The 11,450-nt window shown below is 45.2% G+C and overlaps 1 protein-coding gene across 1 annotated transcript in view; it reads left to right on the forward strand.

The window, feature by feature from the left end:
- Window positions 1-2,762: 2,762 nt before the first annotated feature.
- Window positions 2,763-11,450, forward strand: part of ankzf1 (ankyrin repeat and zinc finger peptidyl tRNA hydrolase 1) — a 13,528-nt gene continuing 4,840 nt past the window's right edge. The window contains exons 1-9 of the mRNA XM_031581130.1: window positions 2,763-2,942; window positions 3,757-3,923; window positions 4,212-4,314; window positions 4,694-4,902; window positions 7,741-7,850; window positions 8,910-9,063; window positions 9,515-9,737; window positions 10,491-10,601; window positions 11,180-11,383. Coding sequence (XP_031436990.1) covers window positions 2,807-2,942; window positions 3,757-3,923; window positions 4,212-4,314; window positions 4,694-4,902; window positions 7,741-7,850; window positions 8,910-9,063; window positions 9,515-9,737; window positions 10,491-10,601; window positions 11,180-11,383 — 1,417 coding nt within the window. The 5' untranslated portion in view covers window positions 2,763-2,806. The remainder of the gene's footprint in view (window positions 2,943-3,756; window positions 3,924-4,211; window positions 4,315-4,693; window positions 4,903-7,740; window positions 7,851-8,909; window positions 9,064-9,514; window positions 9,738-10,490; window positions 10,602-11,179; window positions 11,384-11,450) is intronic.

Below are 11,450 nucleotides of genomic sequence, written 5' to 3' on the forward strand. Positions count from 1 at the left end.
CACTCCTGTTGGGACGCCAGACGAAACATCAATGTGGCATGAGGGTAACAACACCATGCAACGGTTGATAGAAAGTGACATTATTTTTACCAGCAAAATGAACTCTGGACCTCTCATTTGCAAGGTGATGCTGAATGCTGTTTATATCGTACATTTCTTTAAAGGGGGAGGGTTGAGAATGGTCAAGTGCTTTCATTGTCCTGTTTTTTTCACAACTTTCTAATATTGCATGCCATTACACATGATATAACCAAAGGGATATATCTGTCTAAACCATTATAAAACATTATAAACCATTATAAAACATTATAAAATCCTTCAAAGAAAAACAGCCCTCCAATGATGTTTAGTTAATGGCCTTTCATCTTACTACAAAATGTTACCCTAGGGTACTCTCTGACCTCCTGTTACACCAGTCACCTTGCTCATGGAATGATTTCTACTGGACATCCACTCAAAGGGAGTGTGACTACGGAGCTGGATTGTCTTCATTTGTACACTAGGCCTATCTGCTTGACAATGAAGCCCACACTCCAGGAATGGACTTGTAACCTTATCCAGTCCCCAAACAACTCACAAATGCACTTTATCCGCATTACACCACATGTGTTTAAGACCGGACTTTAATGGTGAAGATGTTTATGTTAAATGTTTCTGAAAAGATCATTAGGGTAAGGCCACCCAAATGTTTGATTTTATAGATTAACATAGGCTACCTGATTCAAATTATCCTCTTATTGTTACTGAAATCAAAAGAATTCACAAATCTTTATAGCACCACTGTAGGCCAGAGGCTGAAAATAATTCTCAGACGTTGGAAGGCCTGTGGTTACAGGGGGATTGCAGTGATTTTGGATTTTAACATTAGCTCAGGGATTATTTGACTAAAGCAATGACTATAGTACAATTTCCAGTAAAACTACATTTTTCATTCATTTCAGTTTTCTGGATGACAAAATAATTTGCTTAAGTCAGCCTAGGCCTACATTAGATATATTAAAAAACGAAATACATTTAGTCTAACAAGTGTCATTGCCTATAGTTTCTGGAATAATAAACAATTAAGTAAAACAACGGAGTTTTCACACTTATTTCAGGATGAGAGTAAAGGCCTGCGTGCTGCCCTTTGAAGCCTGGATGACTAGTAGCTATGATAATAACATTAATTAACGTTAGTTTGCTCCCTCCCGTAGACATACGAAGACCTTGAAAAGGATTTAACTTATCAAAAGATAACTTTGACGAGCTTTGTTGCTCTCGGTATACACAAGTTAAAAGGTCACTAACCGTAAGAATAATTTGCTCCTTTTGTTTTATATAGTTATATATCTGTTTCAGGATAAAATAAAATGTAAACAACCGTGTTGTACTTCTACTTCTTCTGGTCCATTTCGGGAAAAATGACCATGTTGATAAGGGCAACGGCAAGGTTCTATTCACTGGTTATGCACGTGCTGCATACGGGCTGCCAGAACACACATATGATTGTAGAATTGGAACTGGAGGAGATGAAGCTGTCAGGACAAAACCAAAGCTACATTGTCGCTCTCATCCTTAACAGTGCAGAGCTGAAATATGTAGTCTACTACTGTCCTTTAGATCTGATGACGATGAATAAGCATGAGACTATAGACTGGGAGACTATATATACTGGGTCCAAAGTTATTTTGATTCATTGTTATTTTCATTAGACTTATCTTTCATAGGGATAGCACTGAAGGCATAAATTAAGCAGCATGTCATTTTCAACATCAAATCAGAATACGCCACGTCACGAATGCGACGTATCGTCCAGTATCGTTGGACGTACATGAACACAGTTGAAAACTTGGAGCTGTCCTGTATCTCCAAAGTGGTTTCTTCGGCGTTTGGAAATCGAGGTCTGTAATCCTTGACGTCTATTGTGTTAGCTCTGTTTTGTGCTTGTTAGCTTTATCAATGTAAACCATCCTGACGGACTAACCTAGAATCGCTGATGTTAAACGTATAAACCCTGTCACAGCGAGCTAGCCACCTTAACGTTACTGGCCATGCTGTCGATTTGAGTTGAGTGGAGTGTTGTAAATATCCGCTGTAGTACGTCGTCTGTACGTAAGTATTGAAATTGAGTGTAACAGAACGTGTGCTTTGGGTTCTTTGGACGCATTGACCAACTCAATTGTTTTCATATCTCATAGTTGCTGTTCTCCGTAAGCTACGTGTCACAGATACCCTGTTATCTTACAGAGTCCAGTCTTACATCATTCAAGTTACATGATTATCACAACAGCTAGACGCGTCCATTTGTTTAGGCTTCGTCAATGAGTTTATCTAGGTTTCGTCTGTTTCTGATGATTGTTCAAGGATGAAGTACCCAGTAAGATACAGAAGTCGCCTTTTTCTTTCCTACGTGTCCCCCTCTCTCAAAAACTCAACTGCTGTCAGCCAGCAAGCCTTCCAAAACATTTTTGTAGTTTTAAACACCTTTGTAAAATGTAGAACAAGTTCGTCATGTTGAAGACATTATTATGTTAAAGACGTTTCAGCTCTGTTTTACCACCGCTGTTTTTTTTGTAAGTATTCTTTTTAATCAGTTATTCTGTTGCTATCTTATTACAGAGCCCAAGATGTTGTGGTTGATAGTTTGCATGTTCCAGGCCTTGTCTAACATCAGTGTAGTCGTATAGTAGACTAGTGTGACTAGTGTGTACTAATTCTGTTCGGGAGACTAGTGTGTACTAAGCCTGTCCAGGAGACTAGTGTGTACTAAGGCTGCTGTGTGTGCGTGTCTCAGGTGTCTCAGGTGTGTCCCTCTCCTGGTGAGTAAATGGCGTCCGCCCCAGAGACACGCTCAGTGTTTGAGGCCACCCAGGACCTCGTGCTGATGGGGGGCCTGAGGGAGGTCACCGATTCACACACTCACGGGATCTCCCTGCAGACTGAGCCCACCGCCGGCAGGGAAGGTGCGTATGATCTACAGATCGCCAGATCAGCGCCGGCTCTGATGCTCAGCGGGGAGTCAGAGGAGCTGCAGTCACTGGACTTGGCCATAATTAAAGTGTAATGATCCTGAGCGAGGCGTCAGAACTGCAGTCACTGGACTTGGCCATAATTAAAGTGTAAAAAGAGGGAATGGATCAGCAAGTCAGCGCTAACAGATTTAGCTTTACCTAGTAATAGGCGTACTAGGTTATCTAGTTAATCTAGTAAACCTGACCTAACCTAACACTAGTAAAGCTAACCTAGTACGGCAAATCCATGAAGAGATGGACCAAATACATACATAAATAGATAAATAAATAAATAAATAAAAACTGAAGAAAATATTGAACTTGTGTACTAACATTGTAAGACCTGCGAGTTACTGGAAATGATAGTTTAGATCCATGAGGCCCCTTGTGTTTAGGCGCCTCTCACAAATAAGTGCTGTTTAAATGTAATCACTTTGTATTACCTTTTTGCATGTCCATTCTTTGTAATGTCAAAATCCCAAAGAAGCACATGGCTGTTGACAAATCGACATTCTCCTATTTTTGTCAAGCAGGGGCCAAGTATAGTTAGACATAAATCCTGAAAAGTAATAATAAATACAATAGCAGCTATACAACAATACTTGTCACAAACCGCTCCAATCATACAACATCAGTCATGACAGATTCACCCAGTAGGTTTCTAGGTTAGCTGCATGATTTGCGTTAGTTTAACTCTTGTGCTTGCTTTGCTTCGATTGCTTATTATGATATTTTGAGTGCAATGTCCTTTCCCCCACGCCCCCAGAGTCCCCCCACTGCCCTGAGGAGGTGACCCCGGCTGGAGTCAGGCGGGCGAGTCCTGAGTGTGTGCGGAGTGGAGAGGTGACCGCCAGAGATGGATCCCAGCCGGAGGTGTCGGACAGGAGGCTCTGCTCCGCCTGCCACTGCCCCTTTGACAGCAGGGAGGAGCAGGTGAGGAGGCGCACACACACACACACACACTCACACACACACACACACACACACACACACACACACGATACACACACACACACACACACACACACACGACGCACACACACACACACACACACACACACATGACACACACACACACACACGATACACACGCACACGCACACGCACACGCACACGCACACGCACACACACACACACACGACGCACACGCACATGACACACACACACACACGCACACACATGAGTGTGGTGCTGACTGCGCCGTGTCCTGCTTTGGCACAGATGGAGCACTACAAACTGGACTGGCACAGGTTTAACCTGAGACTGAGGCTGGCTGGGAGACCCCCCGTCACAGCAGAGGAGTTTGAGAGCAAAACAGGGACAGGTGAGAAACACATACACACACACATACACACACACACATTCACGCATAGCAGAGAAACCTTTGTAACCTCTGTATTGTATTTGTAGCTCAATTTCTTCACGTTCTCTGAAAGTAGAGTGTATATTACATAGTTATTCACGACATCATAGTAGTGTAGTAGTCAGAAATGTGTTGACCGTTGGCCAATCACCTGCCCTAATTCATTCCCTCCCTCCAGCTGTTGGCCAATCACCTGCCCTAATTCATCCCCTCCCTCCAGCTGTTGGCCAATCACCTGCCCTAATTCATCCCCTCCCTCCTGCTGTTCACCAATCAGAAGCATTTAATCTACCCCCTCAAACCACTGGCCAATCACATGTCCCAATTCATTTCCCTCCAGGCGACGTGTCCAGCATCTCTGGTTCGGATTCTTCCGACTCGGACTCTGAGAGCGACCAGGGTTTCTATGGCGATGAGGTGACCCCTGAGGGGCCATCGCGCCCAGCGGAGAGGGAGGTGTCTGCGGGCCGCGTCTCCAGCAAGGCGGTGTTCCAGAACGCCCAGGGCCAGTACCTGTCTGTGCAGCGCTGTGTTCTACAGAGGAAGAGGGTAGGCACATACACCAGCCTATACATGACACGCTACATGTTATTGTTGTTTCATAAACCAGCTTATACATGACACGCTACATTTTATTGTTGTTTCATAAACCAGCCTATACATGACACGCCACATGTTATTGTTGTTTCATACACCAGCCTATACATGACACGCTACATGTTATTGTTGTTTCATAAACCAGCTTATACATGACACGCTACATGTTATTGTTGTTTCATACACCAGCCTATACATGACACGCCACATGTTATTGTTGTTTCATACACCAGTCTGTACATGACACGCCACATGTTATTGTTGTTTCATACACCAGGGGGGTATTCGTCGTAGCTCGCTAAACGGTTTAGCGAGCTAATTTTCAGGCTAAGATAAAAAACGCCCCTCTTTTTGGTTCGTGGAAGCAACTTTTGATAAATCACCATAGTTACATATCGATTAGCACTAACCTGCTCCAGGGCAGGCTAACTTAAGTGTAGCTGGATAAGCTTGCCACACCCCCGGAAAAAGGAGGGATCCCATTGACCAAGGACTGATATTAGAGTTAGATTAGCGGAGGGAGAGAGTTCTTTGCGATCGCCAAGATCCATTATTCTTGTATGAGCGCTACCGATTCAGCCGACAAGGAATCATTAATTTACAAGACCTTCTCGAGTCATTTATTGCAAACACCACAGTCGAACATTGACTGTCTTGCGCTTTTTTGCGAGTGATACATTTTTGTAGTGTCGGTGATGCGGAGAAAAAAGCACTCATAATTATATGAGTGTTATTAGTACACCATAGCATATCATTATTGTAGAAAATGATTAAGGTGGACTCATGATAAGAATAGAGAGAAATACAGACAATTTATTTTCACTGCTTCAATTTATTGCATTTGTTATTAATACATTTAGTAATTTAACAGACGCTTTTATTCAAAGCGACTTCCAAGGAAATGTAAAACTACATCGAGGAAGGAGGTGAGGGTATTTGAACTAGCAACCATGCAGATTCAAACCGGTAGAGGCAACCTCTGTACCAGTGGACACTTGCCGCCAGGTATTCATACATAGATATCACTCTATAAACATCCCAACACACCTTGCTCTCACAGCGGTGGTGGTGTTGAATTTTGCCATGATTATGGTCTTGTATTCTTCATAAGCGTTCATGTTCATCTCCTACTCGCCAGCGGAGAAAAAAAAGAGCCCTTTTCTTTGAGTTTAGAACCATTATACCGTTAGAAAATCATGGTTTTGGTGATCGACCTTTCCTGCCTTTTGAAGTAGGACGTGCACGCGCAAATGCCATGATAACTTTAGCCTGGTTGAAATTAACCACATGATTAGGATGCGGATCAGCCGTTAACGAACCGATATTTGCTGTTCTCAATCAGCTCGCTAATCTTAACGGGCTAAAAGGCCAATTGATTAACTTAGCTTCAACTCTACGACGAACGTACCCCAGCTTATACATGACACGCCACATGTTATTGTTGTTTCATACAAACCTGGACAAGTTAACTCAGAGTAAGTGGTAAACCTCCTAATAAAAGAACCCCCATTGGTTCCTTCTCCTAGCAAAACAACGTCAGAGGGCTCTTCTATTAGGAGTTAACTTATCCAGGTTTGTCACTAAACCACGTACGACAAATACCCCCCTGCCTGTACATGACAAGCCACATATTATTGTTGTTTTTAAGGCTGTGAATGGTCTAGCTCCAGCCTTTTTCAGATCTCCTGACCCTTATTGATAGGTGAAAATTCACCCTAGTTGAGCTGCATATAAGTATATTTATTAGACAAACAACAACAATTGCAATCAGGCTCACTCCCAGCACAAGGCTGAAAGTGAAGCAATGATAAACACATCGCACAAGGTTTATATAGACATAAGTTGAGCGTTCAGCAGGGATACGTTGAGCGTTCAGCGTTCTGACGTCCGAGGCACGGATGGAAGTTTTGCACAAGGTCGGAAGAAGCACAGTTCGTCCCTTCTTATCACTTCTGGTCTAAACATGCTCTTGTACATATGCAGACTAAGTGGCACCTAATAATCTAAGTTACACACACGCAGAAACACAGAAAAGCCATGTTCCTGCTTACATAAGTACATGATTCATACAAGGTAATTAATAATACAAGGCACTTGATTATTATATTCTTAAGTCATTAACAGTGTTTGGAAATTATCTCCATCACTTATGGTCTGTCAAGGGTCGTAAGATCCTCTGATGGTGGTTTTATCTTGGTCAAATTATAAATTAAAGGGTGATCGAGCTTTTACTGTCGTTGGTCCTAAACTATGGAATAGCCTCCCATTTTTATATCATATCTGCTGCCTGCTTAGAGAGCAATACTGGACACATAGACACGCACACACGCACGCACACACACACGCACAAACACACACACACACACACACACACACACATGGATTTTATCAAGGTTTTCTGTTAATTCCATAACTGTACAGTGTTAGGTATGGTTATGGTATGGTTAAAGTACTTAGCAGACACTTTTGTCCAAAGAGTTACAAAACATTTGAAAAGAAACATTAGAAATATTACACAATATCAATTTAAAATTAAAACAATCAATGAATAATAATAATAATAATAACAATCCCAAATATTAAAACTATTATTACATTTTATAAAGAATGCCTCAAACTTTTTTGACAGATGATGTTTAAAATGGTGAGATTTGAATCACTTTTAAAGCTATTGTGTAGTGAGTCCTCACCTGTGTGTGTGTGTGTGTGTGTGTGTGTGTGTGTGTGTGTGTGTGTGTGTGTGTGTGTGTGTGTGTGTGTGTGTGTGTGTGTGTGTGTGTGTGTCCGCAGTCTGCAGAAGGTGATGATCTGGTGGCCTCTCTGCTGGCCCTGAGCAGCAAGAGTGTGTGGGTCGTTCTGATGACCGGAGGAGGACACTTCGCTGGGGCAGTGTTCCAGGGGTGAGTGGGCAGTTCTGGGGCAGCGTTCCGGGGGTGAGTGGGCAGTTCTGGGGCAGTGTTCCAGGGGTGAGTGGGCAGTTCTGGGGCAGCGTTCCAGGGGTGAGTGGGCAGTTCTGGGGCAGCGTTCCGGGGGTGAGTGGGCAGTGTTCCAGGGGTGAGTGGGCAGTGTTCCAGGGGTGAGTGGGCAGTGTTCCAGGGGTGAGTGGGCAGTGTTCCAGGGGTGAGTGGGCAGTGTTCCAGGGGTGAGTGGGCAGTTCTGGGGGTGAGTGGGCAGTGTTCCGGGGGTGAGTGGGCAGTGTTCCGGGGGTGAGTGGGCAGTGTTCCAGGGGTGAGTGGGCAGTGTTCCAGGGGTGAGTGGGGAGTTTTAGGGTGCACTTCCAAAAAGTGTGGTTAAAACTAAATGAAATGTTCGAAAGACGATCATATTGAACACTGTCTGTGTCACTCACCACTGTGGTTAGTCAACACTTCTGGGAAATGGGGCCCAGGTCGGCATTGCATTGATTACGTAAGGGATAATGTATTGTCCGGAGGTCATTATCCAAAAATAAATCCCGACGGGGCGAACAGGAACCCGACGCGCAGCCCGACAGACAATACACTTTTAAGTTTCAGGTGTTGCGTAGCAACCCATTACTTGCTGACTTCAAATTACAATGAGTCTGTTACGGTAAATGACCGGACTACTTGCGGAATGATATGAAAGATGTGAATTACAAGCACAAAACCCGTTGCCAATGACAGCGGTCAATATCTTTTCGCAGCGGTGAATATCAAGAAATATTCACCTGCGAACGTTGGGATGGCCCATTCAAATCAACGGTACTTTTTGGAACAGTCTGAAGAGCCGTATAATAAAGAACTATAAGAAATAACTGATAACTAATCATTATATTTATATTTGTGGATGAGTGCTTAGTTGAGCCATGTTACTTTGTTCTAACCCTGTGTCCTAACTCTGTGTCCTAACCCTGTGTCCTAACTCTGTGTCCTAACCCTGTGTCCTAACCCTGTGTCCTAACTCTGTGTCCTAACTCTGTGTCCTAACCCCTAAAACAGGAAGGAAATCGTGCAGCACAAGACGTTCCACCGCTACACAGTTAGAGCCAAGCGCGGAACTGCTCAGGGCCTTCGAGACTCGCAGAACCGAAGCCATGCCCCCAAATCAGCGGGTTCCACCCTCAGGAGGTATAATGAAGCTGCCCTAGTGAAGGTACGAGCCTCAGCGTCTCCCTTGGTCTCCATCAGTGTGCCATCAGGACTCCCACTGCGCTGTGATTGATGAAGCTTAAGTGACACTGTGAAATGGGTCATGGACGTTGGGCTCTATGAGCAACTGGCAAGGAACTAAAGCTAATTTAATAATTTGGCAAAATCAAGTTGACAGCTCACTCACTCTGTAACGGTTCCCCTGTGCTGTGCGTCTCTGTAACGGTTCCCCTGTGCGTCTCTGTAACGGTTCCCCTGTCTGTCTCTGTAACGGTTCCCCTGTGCGTATCCGTAATGGTTCCCCTGTGCGTATCCGTAATGGTTCCCCTGTGCGTATCCGTAATGGTTCCCCTGTGCGCCTCTGTAAAGGTTCCCCTGTGCGTCTCTGTAACGGTTCCCCTGTGCGTCTCCGTAACGGTTCCCCTGTGTGTGTGTATCCCTCCTGGTGTGTGCAGGACATCCAGGAGCTGCTGGAGAGCTGGTCGCCGCTGCTGCAGGAGGCCGTGGCCATCTTCCTGCGCGCCCCCAGCTACAACAAGAACATCTTCTTCGGGGGCCGCGCCCCGCCCCTGGACAAGAGGGACCCCAGGCTGCGCCCGCTCCAGTTCGCCACGCGGCGCGCCACCTTCCGCGAGGTGCAGCGGGTGCACGCCACCCTGGCCACGCTCCACATCTACGGTGGGTGAAGGGGGTCACACTCCATGTGCGGACACTGCTAGTGTGCAGTAGAACACTAAAAAAAAGTGTCTTTAATTAAACTTCATGTCATTTTATTTTACCTTGGCTTTTGTCACGTGCAATGTTTGGGCGATGTAATGGAAATATAACGTATTATTAAAATATTTATATTGAATATATTTAATATACATTATAATAATTGTTTCAATAATGACATATGAGTGATGCCTAGACAATGTATGAGACCCTTATCTCTGAGTGAATGTATGAGACCCTTATCTCTGAAAGAAACTATATGAGAGACGGTCATCCCTGAGAGAAACTGTATGAGAGACGCCATCTCTATGAGAGAAACTGTATGAGAGACGGTCATCCCTGAGAGAAACTGTATGAGAGACGCCATCTCTATGAGAGAAACTGTATGAGAGACGGTCATCCCTGAGAGAAACTGTATGAGAGACGCCATCTCTATGAGAGAAACTGTATGAGAGACGCCATCTCTATGAGAGAAACTGTATGAGAGACCCCATCTCTATGAGAGAAACTGTATGAGAGACGCTCATCTCTGAGAGAAACTGTATGAGAGACGCTCATCTCTGAGAGAAACTGTATGAGACGCCATCTCTATGAGAGAAACTGTATGAGAGACGCCCATCTCTTAGAGTCTCCTGTTAGCACTAAGAGAGGTACAGGGAGTGCCTGTGTTCAGTGCCTGAGATGTGTGTGTGTGAAACAGTACTGTGTGGCCCACAGGGGGCGACACTGAGCTCTCCAACATCTTCAGTTCCTCAAAGAAAGCGTGGAAGAGGAAGAAGAAGGCCTCCAGTGCAGCAGCTCTCATGACCGCTGACACAGAGAACGCAGGTGAGGCATGCTCTCTCCAGTCCGTCCCTCTCTCTCTTCCCCACTCTTATCTTTATCATGCTCTCTCCAGTCCGTCCCCCTCTCTCTTCCCCACTCCAATCTTTATCATGCTCTCTCCAGTCCGTCCCTCTCTCTCTTCCCCACTCCAATCTTTATCACGCTCTCTCCAGTCCGTCCCTCTCTCTCTTCCCCACTCTCTCCAGTCCGTCCCCCTCTCTCTTCCCCACTCTTATCTTTGTGTGCAACCGCATCAACCTTAACTGGGGCACGCACTCGCTCACATTAACCTTATCCTAGTGTGTGTTTATATCTGATATTGAGGGTGAAATTGTGTGTGTGTGTGTTTGTACTGGTGTGTGTGTGTGTGCACTGGTGTGTGTGTGTGTGTGTGTACTGGTGTGTGTGTTCTGGTGTGTGTGTTCTGGTGTGTGTGTTCTGGTGTGTGTGTGTGTACTGGTGTGTGTGTTTTGGTGTGTGTGTGTACTTGTGTGTGTGTGTGTGTGTGTGTGTGTGTGTGTGTGTGTGAGTGAGTGAGTGAGTTTTTCTGTCTGTTGACCTGCTTGTGTGCTCTGCTGCAGGTGAGCAGGTGAAACCTGAGGATGAGGAGGAGGAAGAGGAGGAGGCGCAGGGCTGTGGGGAGGAGCTGGAGATGGAGATGGTGGAGGTGACTCTGAGCACGCTGGAGCTGCGGGAGCACGAGTTCTCCCCCGCCCAGAGGAAGAGCAGACGCCGCAGGAAGCAGAAACACCCCAAACACAGAGCAGAGGGGGAGGAGAGAGAAGGTGAGGGGAACCACAGCTACAGACAAAGGCCAAAGACTCAGTCTCCCAAGATGCATCATTCACATGT

Source organism: Clupea harengus, chromosome 2 (assembly GCF_900700415.2).
Source record: "Clupea harengus chromosome 2, Ch_v2.0.2, whole genome shotgun sequence".
Lineage (NCBI taxonomy): Eukaryota > Metazoa > Chordata > Actinopteri > Clupeiformes > Clupeidae > Clupea > Clupea harengus.